This window comes from Equus quagga, chromosome 8 (genome assembly GCF_021613505.1).
Source record: "Equus quagga isolate Etosha38 chromosome 8, UCLA_HA_Equagga_1.0, whole genome shotgun sequence".
Taxonomy (NCBI): Eukaryota; Metazoa; Chordata; class Mammalia; order Perissodactyla; family Equidae; genus Equus; species Equus quagga.
Genome location: NC_060274.1, coordinates 90,237,536 through 90,252,776, shown reverse-complemented (window position 1 = coordinate 90,252,776; position 15,241 = coordinate 90,237,536). Strand labels below are relative to the sequence as shown.

At 35.4% G+C, this 15,241-nt stretch overlaps 1 protein-coding gene across 3 annotated transcripts in view; it reads right to left on the bottom strand.

Annotated features, from left to right (window-relative positions):
- The window catches only part of SEPTIN7 (septin 7), a 114,162-nt gene that overhangs the window by 77,209 nt on the left and 21,712 nt on the right, over positions 1–15,241 (bottom strand). For 2 of the 3 annotated variants that reach the window (XM_046669648.1, XM_046669647.1), the window contains exon 3: positions 6,088–6,190. In XM_046669648.1, coding sequence (XP_046525604.1) covers positions 6,088–6,190 — 103 coding nt within the window. Of the gene's footprint in view, positions 1–6,087; positions 6,191–7,521; positions 7,541–15,241 lie in introns of those variants that run through there. The other variant, XM_046669649.1, reaches the window with a different exon arrangement.

Below are 15,241 nucleotides of genomic sequence, written 5' to 3'. Positions count from 1 at the left end.
AAAAAAATTGCACAGACAATATAAAAATCAAGTTAATACAATACAAAACATAACACAGAAAAAAATTCTGGAAAAAATGCCAATACCTAACAACAACAACAAAGTAACTCCCTTAGAGTATCTCTATATCATTAAGAAAAAAAGACACCATTTTAAAAACTAAACTAGAATATACTATTTACAAAAGAACCAATACCAGATAAATAAATATTAAAAAAAATAAGTTAACCAGCAACAATAAAATATAGATGAAAATAAGATACTAATTTTTAGGCATTAAACTGGCAAAGAAAGACTATAATATCCAGTGTTGGCAGTATGCAGGAAAAGGGGTTGTTAACATTTGGTGAGTGTGCAAAATGATACACACCTATTTTAGGGCAATTTGGTATTATGTATTAAAATCTTTAAAAACATGCAAAAGCCTTAAAAAAAAAAAAAACAGCAATTCAAACTTCCAAAGCTTTATCATAAGGAAATAATTAGCAAGCACAGATACAACTATAACCATGTTCATCTGTAACTACGCTGATGTTGAACAACATGGCAAATTATGGTATATCCAATCTACACAAGCCATTAAAATCTATGACTCAACCACAGTATGTTACCAAAGAATATCTAACATCAAAAGATGATCACAATTCACTGCTAAATTTTAATAGGCAATTGCAGAACATTACAGATACATACAACAAGAATACCATATGCTTCTAGGCTTAAGAGTTATCACTGGGTGACAGATTTTGGTAATATTTATCACCAATTTGCTTTTCTGCATTTCCTAATTTCTGACAATGAAACATATTAACTTTATTACAAAAGCACTTTTTAAAATATGCAGATAAAAACCTAGAAGGAATACAAAAAATTAAAATAGTGGATATGTGGAATTATGTGATATTTTTCCCTAAACTTTCTCAGTTTTGGTTAAATTGCTTCTAAGTGAGATAAAATTCATATAAAATAAATGTCACCATTTTACAGTGTACAATTCAGTGGTTTTTCTATCCTCACAATGTTCTGCAATCCTCATTGGTTAAATTACTTTTATTACTAAAAGTAAAATAACAATACAGAGCTCAAGAAAGAAATTTAAAAATATTACTCAAAGCATTTCAAGTATCCAACATATCTTAACCTCAGAATTAAACAAAATACCAATGTTTGATATTAATATTGGCATAAATGCCCAATAGTTTAGGTACAAAATGACCCAATATTACCTATCAACTTCTTCAAATAACTCAATGTTATTACATCAACTCAAACATCAATAAAAAGGTGGGGGGAAATGACAACTATGACAGTCATTGTAAATGCTATCACTGGCTAAATATCTCCTAAACCTTTGCTAATAAGTCATATATTAAAAAAACTATAGGGGCCAGCTACATGGCTGGGTGGTTAAGTTCGTGTGCTCCACTTTGGCGGCCCAGGATTTTGCCAGTTCAGATTCTGCGCCTGGACCTAGCACCGCTCATAAGCCATGCCGAGGTGGCATCCCACATAGCAGAGCAAGAAGGACCTACAACTAGAGTATACAACCATGTACTGGGGGGCTTTGGGGAGAAGGAAAAAACAAATGATTGGCAACAGATGTTAGCTCAGGTACAAATCTTTAAAAAACACTATGATAAACTTTGAATCACAAAAATGGCTAAACCAGCACATGCTAAGCTCCCTCCCACTGAGAAATATAGAAACACTAATCTGATACTATAGACCTTTGGTATAGGTCAAATACACTATGACAAATCACTAAATAATGAAAATCTCTACCACAAAAAATTTTACAAAGCTCAAAAATACAGAAATGATCGAATTGTGGACTTTAGTTTCAAAGAATTCAAAATAATAGATTTAATATCACTTGTTTTTAACATATTTTCTGGTCAGATAAAGCAATCTACAATCTGAGTTCTATCTCCTTGAAGGATTCTGGTGAAATCAGGATTTTACAACTAACGTTTTATTCTCAGAACAGAGTCAAGTCTAATTTAAGGAGCACACAAAGGAGAGTCAAGTTCCAAGCCCAAACAGGTATACCACCTTGCTGACTTAGAGACCTAAGTGTCTTCATTATTTGATATGCTGCCTGTCACTGTGTTTTAAACTAAATTTTTATTTAGTTTTATTTTCATTTTAAATCACGAATTTCAGGGGGCCAGCCCCGTGGCTAAGCAATTAAGTTCACGTGCTCTGCTTCAGTGGCCCAGGGTTTTGCCAGTTCAGATCCCGGGCGCAGACATGGCACCACTCATCAGGCCATGCTGAGCCGGCATCCCACATAGCACAATCAGAGGCATTCACAACTAGAATATACAACTACGTACTGGGGGGCTGTGGCAAGAAGGAAAAATAAAAAAAATAAAATCTTAAAAAAAAAAAATGTTTTCCTGATAATGATTTAAAATAAAAAGAATTCCAATCTCCTTACCCTAGTGGTAATCAAGGTCTTCAGAGTCTAGGCTAACCTACCTTTCCAGCCTTATTTCCAACTACTATAAAGCTACATCTTAGCAGTGAGATCCTAAAGCCAACATGCAGTGCAAATTAATCTTGAAAATCCCCTATATATCATTCATAAAGCACAATTACATATAAACTGACAAACTGTTTTTCCTCCTGAATTAAAATAAATACCTGTATCTCTGAGAATTCATAAAAAGTAATTAGTTTAGGAGGGTTGGCCTGTTGCCTAGTGGTTAAGTTCGGCATACTCCACTTGAGCAGCCTGGATTCAGTTCCCAGGCATGGGCCTAAACCATTCATTGATGACCACAAAACAGAGGAAGACTGGCACAAATATTAGCTCAGGATGAATCTTCCTCAGCAGAAAAAAAAAAGAAAGAAAAAAGTAACTGGTTTATATTAAGGCACCATATTTGTCACTGGAAAAATATATTCAGGCAAGGTAAGATGGTCACACTCTGAAGGTATGTGGAAGCTGAAAATGACTGGGGGAATAGAAAATTCACCTCTCCCACTTTACGCCCACCCTAGGCCACTCATTCTAGTGGAATGCAGGAAAAAAACTGCTCACTCTAAGTTCTCTAATTCTCATTCATTCATTTCCTCTCTCTCTCTGTCCCTCTTTCATTTTTCAGGGAAAACAATATCTATTTGAAATCATGTAAGTTCAAGTCATATTCAATGCAGTCTACTGAACTCCCAAATGAGTCTCTGCATAGTGCTTAAGAATCCATCCGACTGAGAAACAGACTGGGTTTGGTTCTGCCATCCGCTAGCAATGTGACCATGGGCAAGTAACCCAATCTCTCCATGCCTCAGGTTCTTCATATCTAAAATAGGGGTAACAATAATACCTACTTCATCGTGTTGTTGTTAAGGATTGTATGAGTCAAGCATGAGTACTTTATGTACTTAGAACATTGCCTGGCACATAAGAAGTTACGCAGGTGTTAGCTATTTCCCTACTGGACTGCCCCCTCAATGTCTATTCCAACTCTATTCTTCCAAAATCTGCCCTTATACCTCCTCCTCAAATAAGGTAATGATAATCTCCAGCCAGGCACAAGCTCTCCTGTACCTTTAAATTTCTATGGCTCTTAATTTCTGTATGATTCTACTAACTCGTATGTACTTCTTGGCAATGTTACTTATCTTTTTACGTGTACTTTATGTTCTGATATAAATTATAAGGTTCTTTAAGAGAGAAAATATGGGAATACACATTATGCCTTTGATACAAAAAAGTCATCTGAAGTAAGTACTCAACAAATACTACTTATGAGGTAAGGTTATTGGACAAAGGTTTTCCAACAAAAGAAAGAGTTTCATAAAGAAATCAACTGTTATATATAGATTCTCAGTTTATATCAATGTGTAAGTCTTAAACCAAGAACTGTTGTAAGAATCATAACTGCTGTTAGTTTAAATCTCAAAAATGAGGACTTAGCTCACAAGGAATAGATTGCAGTCTCTAAGTTAAGAATATTTAAGCAAGGTTAGTTTTAGCATTCTATGATTTGCAAACAATGCTGTTAGATTTGGCCTAAAGTCTGAAAAACAGACCAACATGTTAGACACTTACTTAAAAGGTGACTACGTGTTAGACCCTGCAACTATGCAGATGAAAAGATTTAGTCCCTGCACTCAATAAGCCTATATAAAAATAACTAATTAAACAATAATGTTCAAGGTGCAGTGGGAAAAACAGAGTAAGGATATTAACACCAATTCTCCTTTATCCTCAGTTGAAGTCTTATCAAGGAAAAGAAAAAAAACAAAAGCTATAGTTCACAAAAGGACTGATCAGAAAAAGTAATAAATAAGATACATTCAGAAATTGCATATTTCCTCTAAAAATCAAGATCACATGATTATTACATTTTTTGATATGGAAAACGGTCACAGAGATCTTTAAATCAAGTATCAGGCCTTGATCCCCAGATTTTATTCTACTAAGTAAATGTTCAGGAAGTTACTCTTTAAACTAAACTTTTGATATCAAAACTTTTTTGAAAATTGTTATAGTTCTCCTAATGGACCTAGGAAATTTTCTTACAAACTAAAAAATGATCTTATATTTGTCTACAGTTTGCCATTTAAGACTAACATTACATATGTGAAGGCAAGATGTAGTATTTCTTCACACATAACGAACATGTTACCAACTTACAGAAGAAAAGGTATGATCTGCGTGGTTTTTTTTGTTTTTTGTTTTGTTTTTTGGTAAGGAAGATTGGCCCTGAGATAATACCTGTTGCTAACCCTCCTTTTTTGCTTAAGGAAGATTGGCCTTGAGCTAACATCTGTGCCAATCTTCCTCTATTTCATACGTGGGTCACCACCACAGCATGGCTTTGATGAGTGGTGTAGGTCTACACCTGGGCTGCCAAAGCAGAGCACAATGAACTTAACCACTATGCCACCAGGCCAGCTCCTCTGTTCTGCAGGTTTTATCCATCAATCTAGGCCCACCTCTGTTCCACAGCATTAATTTTCAAACTAGGTATACTGTGTTTCTACTCAACCAGATTCAGGCAAGTTAACCAACCCTACCAAGTATCAAGTTTGCAGACTTTGTACAATGTTTTAAATATGCCAACTACTATAATGCAGGTATTTCCAAAAAGTCACAAACTGACCATTAGGTAAAATATTCTTCCCTTCAATGAAGGAGTATTTCATAGCTAATTAAATTAATCTAAGTCAACACCAAAATAAAAATACCAGGAGTTGAATGTAATGAGCAAAAATTGATGCACACTACATACATAAAAGCACAGGATCAACTCAATTTTCTTTAACGACAGTCAATCCACTATCCCGCCTTTCACCTTCTTAAAAAATATAAAATACAACAAAGTTGCGTCATACTTAGGATTTAGGTTCTAAAGTCAGCCTATATGAAGTGAATATATTATAAAGTTATTTAAGATTAAAATTGTCATTTAAGAATACTAATCTTATATATGGTAAAGTGTTTCTTCATATAAGATGATGATGTTATCAACCTACAATCAAAATAACCCTTGAAAATCTCTTAAAATGGACTACAGGCAGGGTAAGATGTTCATAGGATAAAACACCTAAGAAAAATGAGACTGAATTAGAGAACAAGAGTCACATTTCACTCACTGCAGGGATTATACTCAACGAATGAATTCCCAGGGTAATCATTTGCATGATCTTGATCCTCTACCCTGTCCTTCTTTTTCAAATGCAGAGCACTTATGTTCAAGTTAAATGCTCATGCAATATGACACCACTATAATATATAAGCCAGAGAATAAAATTATCCTGGAGTAATAAGCAACTACCAGATGCTATTTCTTTTTGTAGCATTATCAATTGAAGAGTGCTCTATTCCACCTCCACACCCACCACTTCTCAACTTTTACTTAGTGTCCAAAATTGTGCCATCTTAAAAAAAACAGGTAAGGAAATATATAAATACCATTATGCCATCAAGTTAAATTTTAAAATCTTACTTGCATAATAAGAGAAAATATATAATCCCTGCAGATACTTGGGCTATTGTTTTCTTAAATTCATTCAGAGTTGATTAATAGTTTAAAACAGATCAAAATTCAATTTTAGTGAGAAATCATATCTTACCCACAACCATAAGTGTGAATTCAAACCCTCTCTTCACTGATTTTCGGTACACTTGATTTGGGAGATTTGCAAATCCCACATAGCCTTCAAGGTTCTTCTGTTGCTAAGAAAAGCAAAAAGGGCCAAGTTATTCATAATCAACAAAACTCTCCTGTCACACATTTCAAATTCCCTTCATTAACCTACTTTAGAAAACTCTACAAACTATTATACATGGCAAATCAAACTGATTTTGTAGTGTCACCAATGAAAGCAGCAGTTAATTGCAGCAATGGACAAAATGAATTGAGCATGGATTGACTGACAATCTAACGGTCAGCTATAAAAATCTAAAGGGATAAAATAAAAACCAACCTGCCTCAAGCAAAGATTTCAATTTACAGTAAGTTAGTAACTATAAGATTCTGACTAATCAACTAAAAAAAGCACGACAAAAGATTTTTCACAATAAGAAAATTCAAATCCCCTTAAACTTATATTAAGAATTCTTTTAATGATCCCCTTTGCTCACAATGATTAATTACCACAGGCATGTGTTTCTTGAAATTTTTCTTATTCATGAAACGAAATCAAAATGCTGAGTTTAAAGCAATTTTTCATAAATTCTTATAGGCTCTCATGATCAATGTTAATCAGTAAACAATATCCTTCAAGCTGTTATATCAGATCTAATTATGTCACTTCAAGGTTTCACAAGATCCTGCTGCCTCCATCACCAGGGACATCAGATTTATGCAGGTTTTAAAGTAAATTACAATTCAGTCTTCTCTATGGTTTTTGTTTCTTTGATGACCTCAACAATAGTTTCATAAGTAATTCAAAGAAACCTACTTCTAAACCAGTACAGTAAATAAATCTGATTTTTAACTTACCCATTGTTGAGAAAAACTGTCCATAGTTTAAACCATCTGAGTGAGTAGAGTCTTACTGGTTTATTTTGCTTAGAGGTAGGTCTTATTCATCATTAAAATATAATGGCAAAATATTCCTAAGAGGTACACATTTCTCATAAAAGTTTTTCCCACATTTAAATCCTCATTTTAAAAAATTCATATGAGATCAAAGCATTAATTCAACACATTTGGATTTAACAAAGAAAACAATCTGCATTCCTCACTAGTGTCACATAAGTAACTAAATATTTCATCCATAACCTTTTACCCTTTTTTTAAATCATATAAACTAATTCTTAAGCCAAATATTGAGAAGATAAGCAAGTCAATTAAATTGAAGAGCTAATTTTAAACATGCTAATTAGGATATGGATCAGAATATAGTAATTAAAGTGAAATACTTGAAAGCCCACTATGTATACACCTAAAACTATGTATTAAATTTAAGGTGTCATGAGTCATATTTCATCCAACTGTAAGTTAAATTTAAGTTAACTTAGACTGAAAAGAAGTCTCTGTATAAATTATCTAGTATACTCACAGCTACTTTGTAAAGAACACATTTCCATCATTCCAGTGTTCCAGATTCCAAGAGAAGAGATCCACAGAGGAACAGTAAACGAGGAATTCCAAGAATTGTACATGACATTCAGTCCAAACAGGAGAGGCAAATTCATTGGAACATAATAAAAGAGGGAAAAATGAAAGTTACTTACATGTAACTCAACAAATTAGAGATAAACTACAAATAAATTGAGGGCTTTTTTTCTACACGTGTCAAAGTAATACTTTTTTATGGGATATAAGGCCCACCCAGTTTTAATCCATTTTCAGCAGCTCTCCTAATGAAATATAGAACAAAAGATCTCCTATCTTTTCGTAAAGACCAATTACTATGCACTGCATCTGAAGTCTTACAAGAAATGGTGGAAAAGCCATAAAGTATTAATTTTCAGCAAGGTATACAGAGACCAGGTTTAAATCCCAAAAAGAAAAAAAAAGTAAATTTAATATAATTTTGCTTTGTCGGTCACTGAATTAAGACAGCCCAGATAAGAAAAAAGCAAGTGTTTTAGCTAAAAATCTTTATACAGTACTGTGTTTCAAGTTATATTAAATTAAAGTTCAGAAGTGGAAGAAATGCAGACTTGTCAACACAGGAAAGAGAAGGATGCTAAAGATGGAAGCAGTAACAAATGGAAAGATGAAGTAAATGGGAGCTGTGAAGACTGAAAGGCAACTAATGAAGCATACAGAAGAAAAACAGACTACCCTTGGACAAATGTGAAAAGTGTATGCCTTTATTCTATATCGACACAGATCTATGAGTTATATCACAACCTGGAACAGATGATGCTGCTCCTGTTGCTGCTGCTGCTGATTCAAATGTTACCTACACAGAGAGGTCTGCCCTGACCACCCTTTCTAAAATTACAACCCCACTCCTCACCTCAGCACTTTGCTGCTTTATGTTTTTCTCCTTAGCACCTGACATCACCTACCATACATTTCATTCATCTTGTTTATTGTGATCTCCACCCCATCCCACCTCCAACTAGAATGTAAGCTCCATCAAGGTAGAGATTAAATGAAAAGCATAAATTGTGGCATCAAAAAAAAAGCCATGTAAGAAAGCTGAAGAAGTTTCAGAGAAAATATTTTAGGTTGCAAACTCAAGGAACCCATCAGACAAACAGCATAAGAAAAGGCTCCGGGGGCGAGTGGTTAAGTTTGTGTGCTCCGCTGCGGCGGCCCAGGGTTCGGATCCTGGGCACGGACATAGCACCGCTCGTCAGGCCACGTTGAGGTGGCGTCCCACATCCCACAACTAGAAGGACTTGCAACTAAGATATACAACTGTGTACTGGGGTGGGGGTGGGGGGGAGGGGGGGCAGGGTTGGGGAGATAAAGCAGGAAAAAAAAAAGAGAAAAAGAAAAATGCCCCAAATCTGCCCTGTGTCTTATTCATTGCTTTATCCCCAACTCCTAGAACAGTCTTTGGCATATAGTACAACTTGGGGACTGAATTAAGAAAAGGGGGAGAAGTATTCTAGGCAAAGAGGTGGACTCTAAACTGGGGATAAACTTGGTACTTTCAGGAACAAAAAGAAGGTATATATGAACTACAATGAAGTGAGGTAGTGGACCAAGGGATGTGACAGAAAATGAGGTCAGGAAGGCAGGTAGGGGCAGATCATGTGGGACCCAGCCAAAGTAAGAAATTTGGATGTTATTTTAGGCATGATGGGAAGCCACCGGAGGGTTTTACACAGGCAAGTGACCTGACCTGCTTTGTGTTTTAAAGATAGCTCTCAGTGCTAAAAGGAGGAGGAGTGGAAATAAGAAAACTAGTAAGGAGCCTACCGCAACAGTCTAAGAATATAGTACTGAATTTAGATGGTGTGGAGGCAAGGGAAGATAGGATGGATGCAAAATATGTTTTGAAGGTAGAATCATCAGGATATTGCTGATGAACTGAATGGGACTGGTGAAAGAAAAAGAGATCAAAGATAACTCCAAGGATTTGGGCTTGAACAACTCAATGTCTAGTGATATCTCTTAGGGAAACAGGGAACAATAGGGGAGGAAAAGATTGGGGAGTGAGGCCAAAAATCGCCAAAATCAAAAACAGCTCTGAACATGTTGTTTGGAGGTGTCTGTTTATATATTCAGGGGAGCTGTCCAGCAGGCAGTTAAATACATGAATCCACAAATTCCAGGGTTGATTGGTGCTGAAAATATCAATTTATGAATCACAAGCATATATATAGTGTTGGGAGAGGACTGGATTCTCACGGAGAGACTATAGATAAAACGGGATCTAGACAAGAGTCCTGGAGCATTCCAAAATTGAGATGTTAAGCAGAGCAAGAGTGAGAAAGATCAGGCAGTGAGGAGGAAGGAAAACCAGCACTGGCTCAAGGTCACTCAACTGTGATAAATACTACTGAAAGGTCAAATGAAACACCAAAGACATGATCATAAAATTTGGAAATAAGAAGGTTACTGGTAACTTTGGCTAAGAGCAGTCTCAGTAACATAGTGAGGAAGAAGAGTGACTAGGTTGAGAGCAGACAGTTCTTTGCACATAACCATCATAACATTTTAAATAATTTTACCTTTTAAATTAAATTATTTAAAAATTAAACATGTTATTTGTCAGTCCTCCCATATGACCGATTTCCCAGAGGGAGAGAACCATGTCATATACATCTCTATATTCAAAGTGCTGATTCACAGGAACTATTTTTAAAAGCTGAATGACTAAAATACACTTTCAGGAAAATTTTTTCTGAGGAAGAAACTGTCCAAAGACAAAAGACAGACTTATAGAATATACTAATAATATAATATTGGTTGACTAAAAACATATAGGCTTTTCACATTTCCTAAGAATCTTTCCTTACCCGAAATTCTAAAATCAACCACAGTCTGTAACTCAGAAGATTAACCACCTCCTGTTTCTTTTCCTGCACAAATAAAATGTTCACAGTGCCAGTGTGAAATACATTTTCTGGATAAAGAAACATTATTTATAGATGTGAGTGATATAACTGTGACATTTATAAGCATGTGAATATAGATAAGAGTATATTCACTCAGGCTTCTACCAAAATACCTTTAGGTCTAAGAGTATTACTTGATTTCTTTTTGTTTTTTTTTTTTAAGATTGGCCCTGAGCTAACATCTGTTGCCAATCTTTTTTTTCTTCTTCTTCTTTTCCCCAAAGCTCCGCCAACACATAGCTGTTGTAGGTCCTTCTAGTTCTGCTATGTGGGATGCTGCCTCAGCATGGCTTGATGAACGGTGCTAGGTCTGTGCCCAGGATGTGAAACGGCAAAACCGTGGGCTGCTGAAGCAGAGTGCGCAAACTTAAAGCACTCAGCCATGGGGCCAGCCCCTATTACTTGATTTCAAACATCAGTTACATAAGAAACAACTGTTGCCAAATCACCTTTTCTAAAACATATATTTACAGAATCTTACAGTTACTATGCCAAATCTCTATGTCAAAATCCATATTTAAGAATATCAAACTACAATTCCATTGCTTGTTGTTTCACTGACTGTGGAAAAGTCAACTTAAATACAATATCCAGTAATCTCAGTGTTTTAACTTATTTAATCTTATTTCTAGAAATCAATTCTATTCAAAGATTCAAACAGGTTCCAATAGATTACTGGAACCCTTAAGAATTCTTTAAATTCTCTTGCCATGTGTTCCTATTTCAAAGAATAAAGTTACCCAAATCTTGGCATCTGAAATCCCATTATCATTTTTAAAGGTTTGAATATTAATAATTGCTTTAAAAGTTTCCAAAAAGAGAAAAGCAGCAACTTATTATGAAAACTGCTAAATAGGATTTTCAGTATGTATGTACTACCAATTAGGAATATAAAAGCTAATAAAAACAAGGTCCCTGCTTATGAAACTAAGAATCTAACGTTAGGTAAGTTAGAAGGCAATTATAATAACACAGCAATAAATACTATAATGTAGGCAAGCACAAAAGGATGGCTATGAGAAAAAAAAGGAAAAGTGCTTCATCCTATCCTGGGGTCAGATCCTTCAGATCCTGAAAGACTAGTACACCTTAGTCTGATGAGAATCGTGGGTAAATGCTGGAGAATATGGGTCTCAGGCAGGCTAGTTACAAAAGCCCAAAAGCAAGAGGAGAGCATGGTTCTTTATAGGAACTACAAGCAGTTCAATGCAACTCATTTTTAGAGTTCGGAGCTATAGGGTAGGAAGGTTAGGCAAAAGCCAGATCATAAAGAACTTTGTTAGCTATGCTAAGGAACTTAAGATTAGACTTCACCTTGAAAGCTTATGGAGAGCATTATATGATTTGAAGCAAAACAATGCACAATCACATTAATTCATATGCAGAGTCACATTCCATGTTTTAGAAAATTACTATGAACAAGAATATTGAGGATAAACTGGAGGAGAAATTGGTAGCAATCCCAAGAGCTGCTGCAGTAGCCCAGGGAAGAAATTAGGACTTGAACCAAGATAGACGCAGTGGGGATGCAGAGAAATACAAGTTAGAACTCTATTGTCCATTAAGGTAGCCATTAGCTACCTATGGCTATTGAGCACTTGAAATTTAGCTGGTATGAATTCATATGTGCTGTAAATGTAAAATGTATGCTAGATTTTAAAGACTTGTGAAAAAAAAGGAATGAAAAAAATCTTAATTTTTATATGGACTGACTGCAATGTTCAAATAAAATTTTAGATATACTGGGTTATAGAAAATACTAAAGTTAATTTCACATGTTTCTTTTTACTTTTTAAATGTGGCTACTAGAAAAGCTTAAATTACATACACAGCTTCCATTTATTTCTATTGCACAGCACTAGGTTAGATACTAATGAGATGAACTGACAGGTCTCTAACGTGTTGGGGGTGGTAAGATTCAGATTTCTGAACTTAGATTTAAGCAACTAGATTAACGGTGGTACCAATCGTTAAAAGCAGGACTCATCTGAGTTTAAGGTGCTAACTGGACTTTAGGAAGACAAATGTCTAGTAGGCAGCTGCATACATAAAAGTTAGAAGTTCTAGAAATGCCTAGGCTAAACAGATACTAATATTCAAGCCACCACCATTTAAATGGTATGAAATCCATGGGTCTGAATTCAAATACAGTATAGAAAGTAGGAAGTAGGCCAAAACCAACACCAACATCCCAACCAGTGCTGCCACCACCACCACCTACAGGAACCTAGGAAAAGGCGAGAGTGAAAAAGAATTAGGAAAGTAGTTCATAGAAGCAGTTCAAGGAGGTCAATTGTAGCACCCTCCTTCAAGAAGTGGTCAACTGTACCAAATGCTCTGGAGTGGTTAATATAAAGACACAGAAGAAACTATTATCAGGGACCACGGGGTGGGGGGGGGGGGGGTGGAGGTCAGATTAGAAGTAAATAAGCAGTGAATAGATGCAGGCAGTGAGAGTAAACAATTCTTTCTGAATGCTTATCTGTGAAGAGAAGAGCAATAAGGAAGAAGCTAGAAGATAACACAGGGTCAGGGGAGAGTTTTAAGAATTAAAAATAAAGGCGATAGCTGCACTTGTTGAAATGCTAATTGAAAAGATCAAGTAAACAAATGTCTGAAGAAAGAAAGGTAAGTTAGAATACAGATAATGATCTGAAGTGAAGAATGGAATTTTCTCTAAGCACCAGAGATAAAAATCACCTGCTAATCCTGAATTGGGAGGAGAGAACCAGAGAATTTTAAGATTTGAATCAGCAACCCGAAGAACAGGGAGAAAGGCTAGGAATACACAGCAGGAGGTCCACTGGTTAAAGCTGAAGACCACAAATCTGCGTGAATATATTCCTGAAGCCACGGGATCTTTTTCTCCAGGAGCAATCCGTAACTTGAGTACAAACCAATAGGCTGTAGGATTCACTTAAAACTTTGCAGAAAGTTTTAAAACTTTCTTTTAAAAAGTTTTAAAAGCAGAAAGTTTTAAAACTTTTAAAAAGTTTTAAAAGAAAGTCACTTTGCAGAAAGGGTGCACAAAGGTACAAGGGATCAAGGGAGCTAACAAGTTATACCTGAAGGTTCAATGAACAAAAATAGAGAGGGTCAAGGATGGAAGGTAGGAAGTAAGGGAGTGAGATAGCTAAAAGAATGCGAAGTTGTAGTTAGAATAGGCCCTACAATTAAGATTTTAAGTTCCAGATGATGACCACAGGGAGCCATTAAAATTGTGGCTCAAGCACAATCCAGAAACTGTGAGGCTAAATTATTGAATGAATTATACACACGTACACTAAAAACACCCCAGAATGATGACAGAGCTTGGGATGGAAAGGAAAACTGAGTGTTCAGTGCCATCTTTAATGAATAAGGAGAAAACAAGGATGTGACACGTGACAAATTCAAGAAGGATGAGAAAATGCTGTTGTTAAACAGCACAACCTTTAAAGAAGCAGGGTTTGCTTTTTTTTTTTTTTACAGGGAGAATGGTCTAGAGTCTAGACCAGCACTGTCTGATAAAAATATAAGGTGAATCACATATGTAATTGTAAGTATTCTAGTAGACATATTAAGGACATAAGAGTAAAAAGGCAAAATTAACTTTAATAACACATTTTATTTAACCCAATGCATATACAATATTATCATTTCAACATGCAGTCAATATAAAAAGTTATTATGATTCATTTTACAATATTCTGCATTATTTAGCAATAACCTTTGAAATACAGCACACCTCATTTAGGACTAGTCACATTTCAAGTGCTCAAGAGCAAAATGTGGTTAGTGGCACCATATACTAGATATAGAACATTTCATAGATACAGCACATTTTCATCACTGTCAAAAGATCTACTGGAAAGCGCAAATTGAAATGAATAATAGTTTCCAGTACCGAGTGAGGATTTGGGAAAATAGGCACTCCCCTACATGACTGGTGGAATATAAACTTAAGCCAGTCCCCTGAAGAGCCATTTGGCCATGGAGACCAAAAGCTTAAGTTTTCATGCTCTCGGACCCAACAAATCACACTTCCACAAATTTATAATCTTGGTAATATATAAGATTTAGATTAAAAAAAAAAACATGCAACAAAGATCTGTTAATAATAGTGAAAAAATGTAAAAACCAAGCTCCAAAAACAAGTGAAACAAATATTATAATATAGTACTCCCATATGTTAAAATACCATGCAGCCATTAAAAGTAAAGTTTTAGAAAAATAGACACAACAGATAAATATATTGAATGGAAAAACTATTATTAGACAGTTGGTACAGTATTATGTACCCTTTAAATAATCTCTTGCATATACACTTGAAAACAATTAAAAGGATATAGACTGGTGTTGACATTAAAGAAAGTGGCAGAGTAAAGACCTCAGAAAATTCTCTCCTTCATTAAAAGCAATGAGAAAACTGATAATATTGTCAAAATCAACTTGAAAATTCTGGAAATAAGCAAAAGGCTTGCAGCAATCAAAAGAGCACTTATTCAAGAAAGAGGGCTGAATATCAGTAAAAACAGCAGCTCTCACTGCATTTTAACTTGCCCATTCTGATTTCCCCTCCCAGCTCCACAGCAGCCTTGAAAACCAACGACATGCATGCAATTATGGCAAAAATCAACAGCCTATCAGCAACCGGAGGAGTAAGAACAGGCTCCTTCAGAGCCCCATTTCCAAAGAACTATCATTATTCGACCTGTCTGGTGGTTCCCTGGAAGACCCCACAAATAATCACTAAGATAACCAAACAGAACTTCA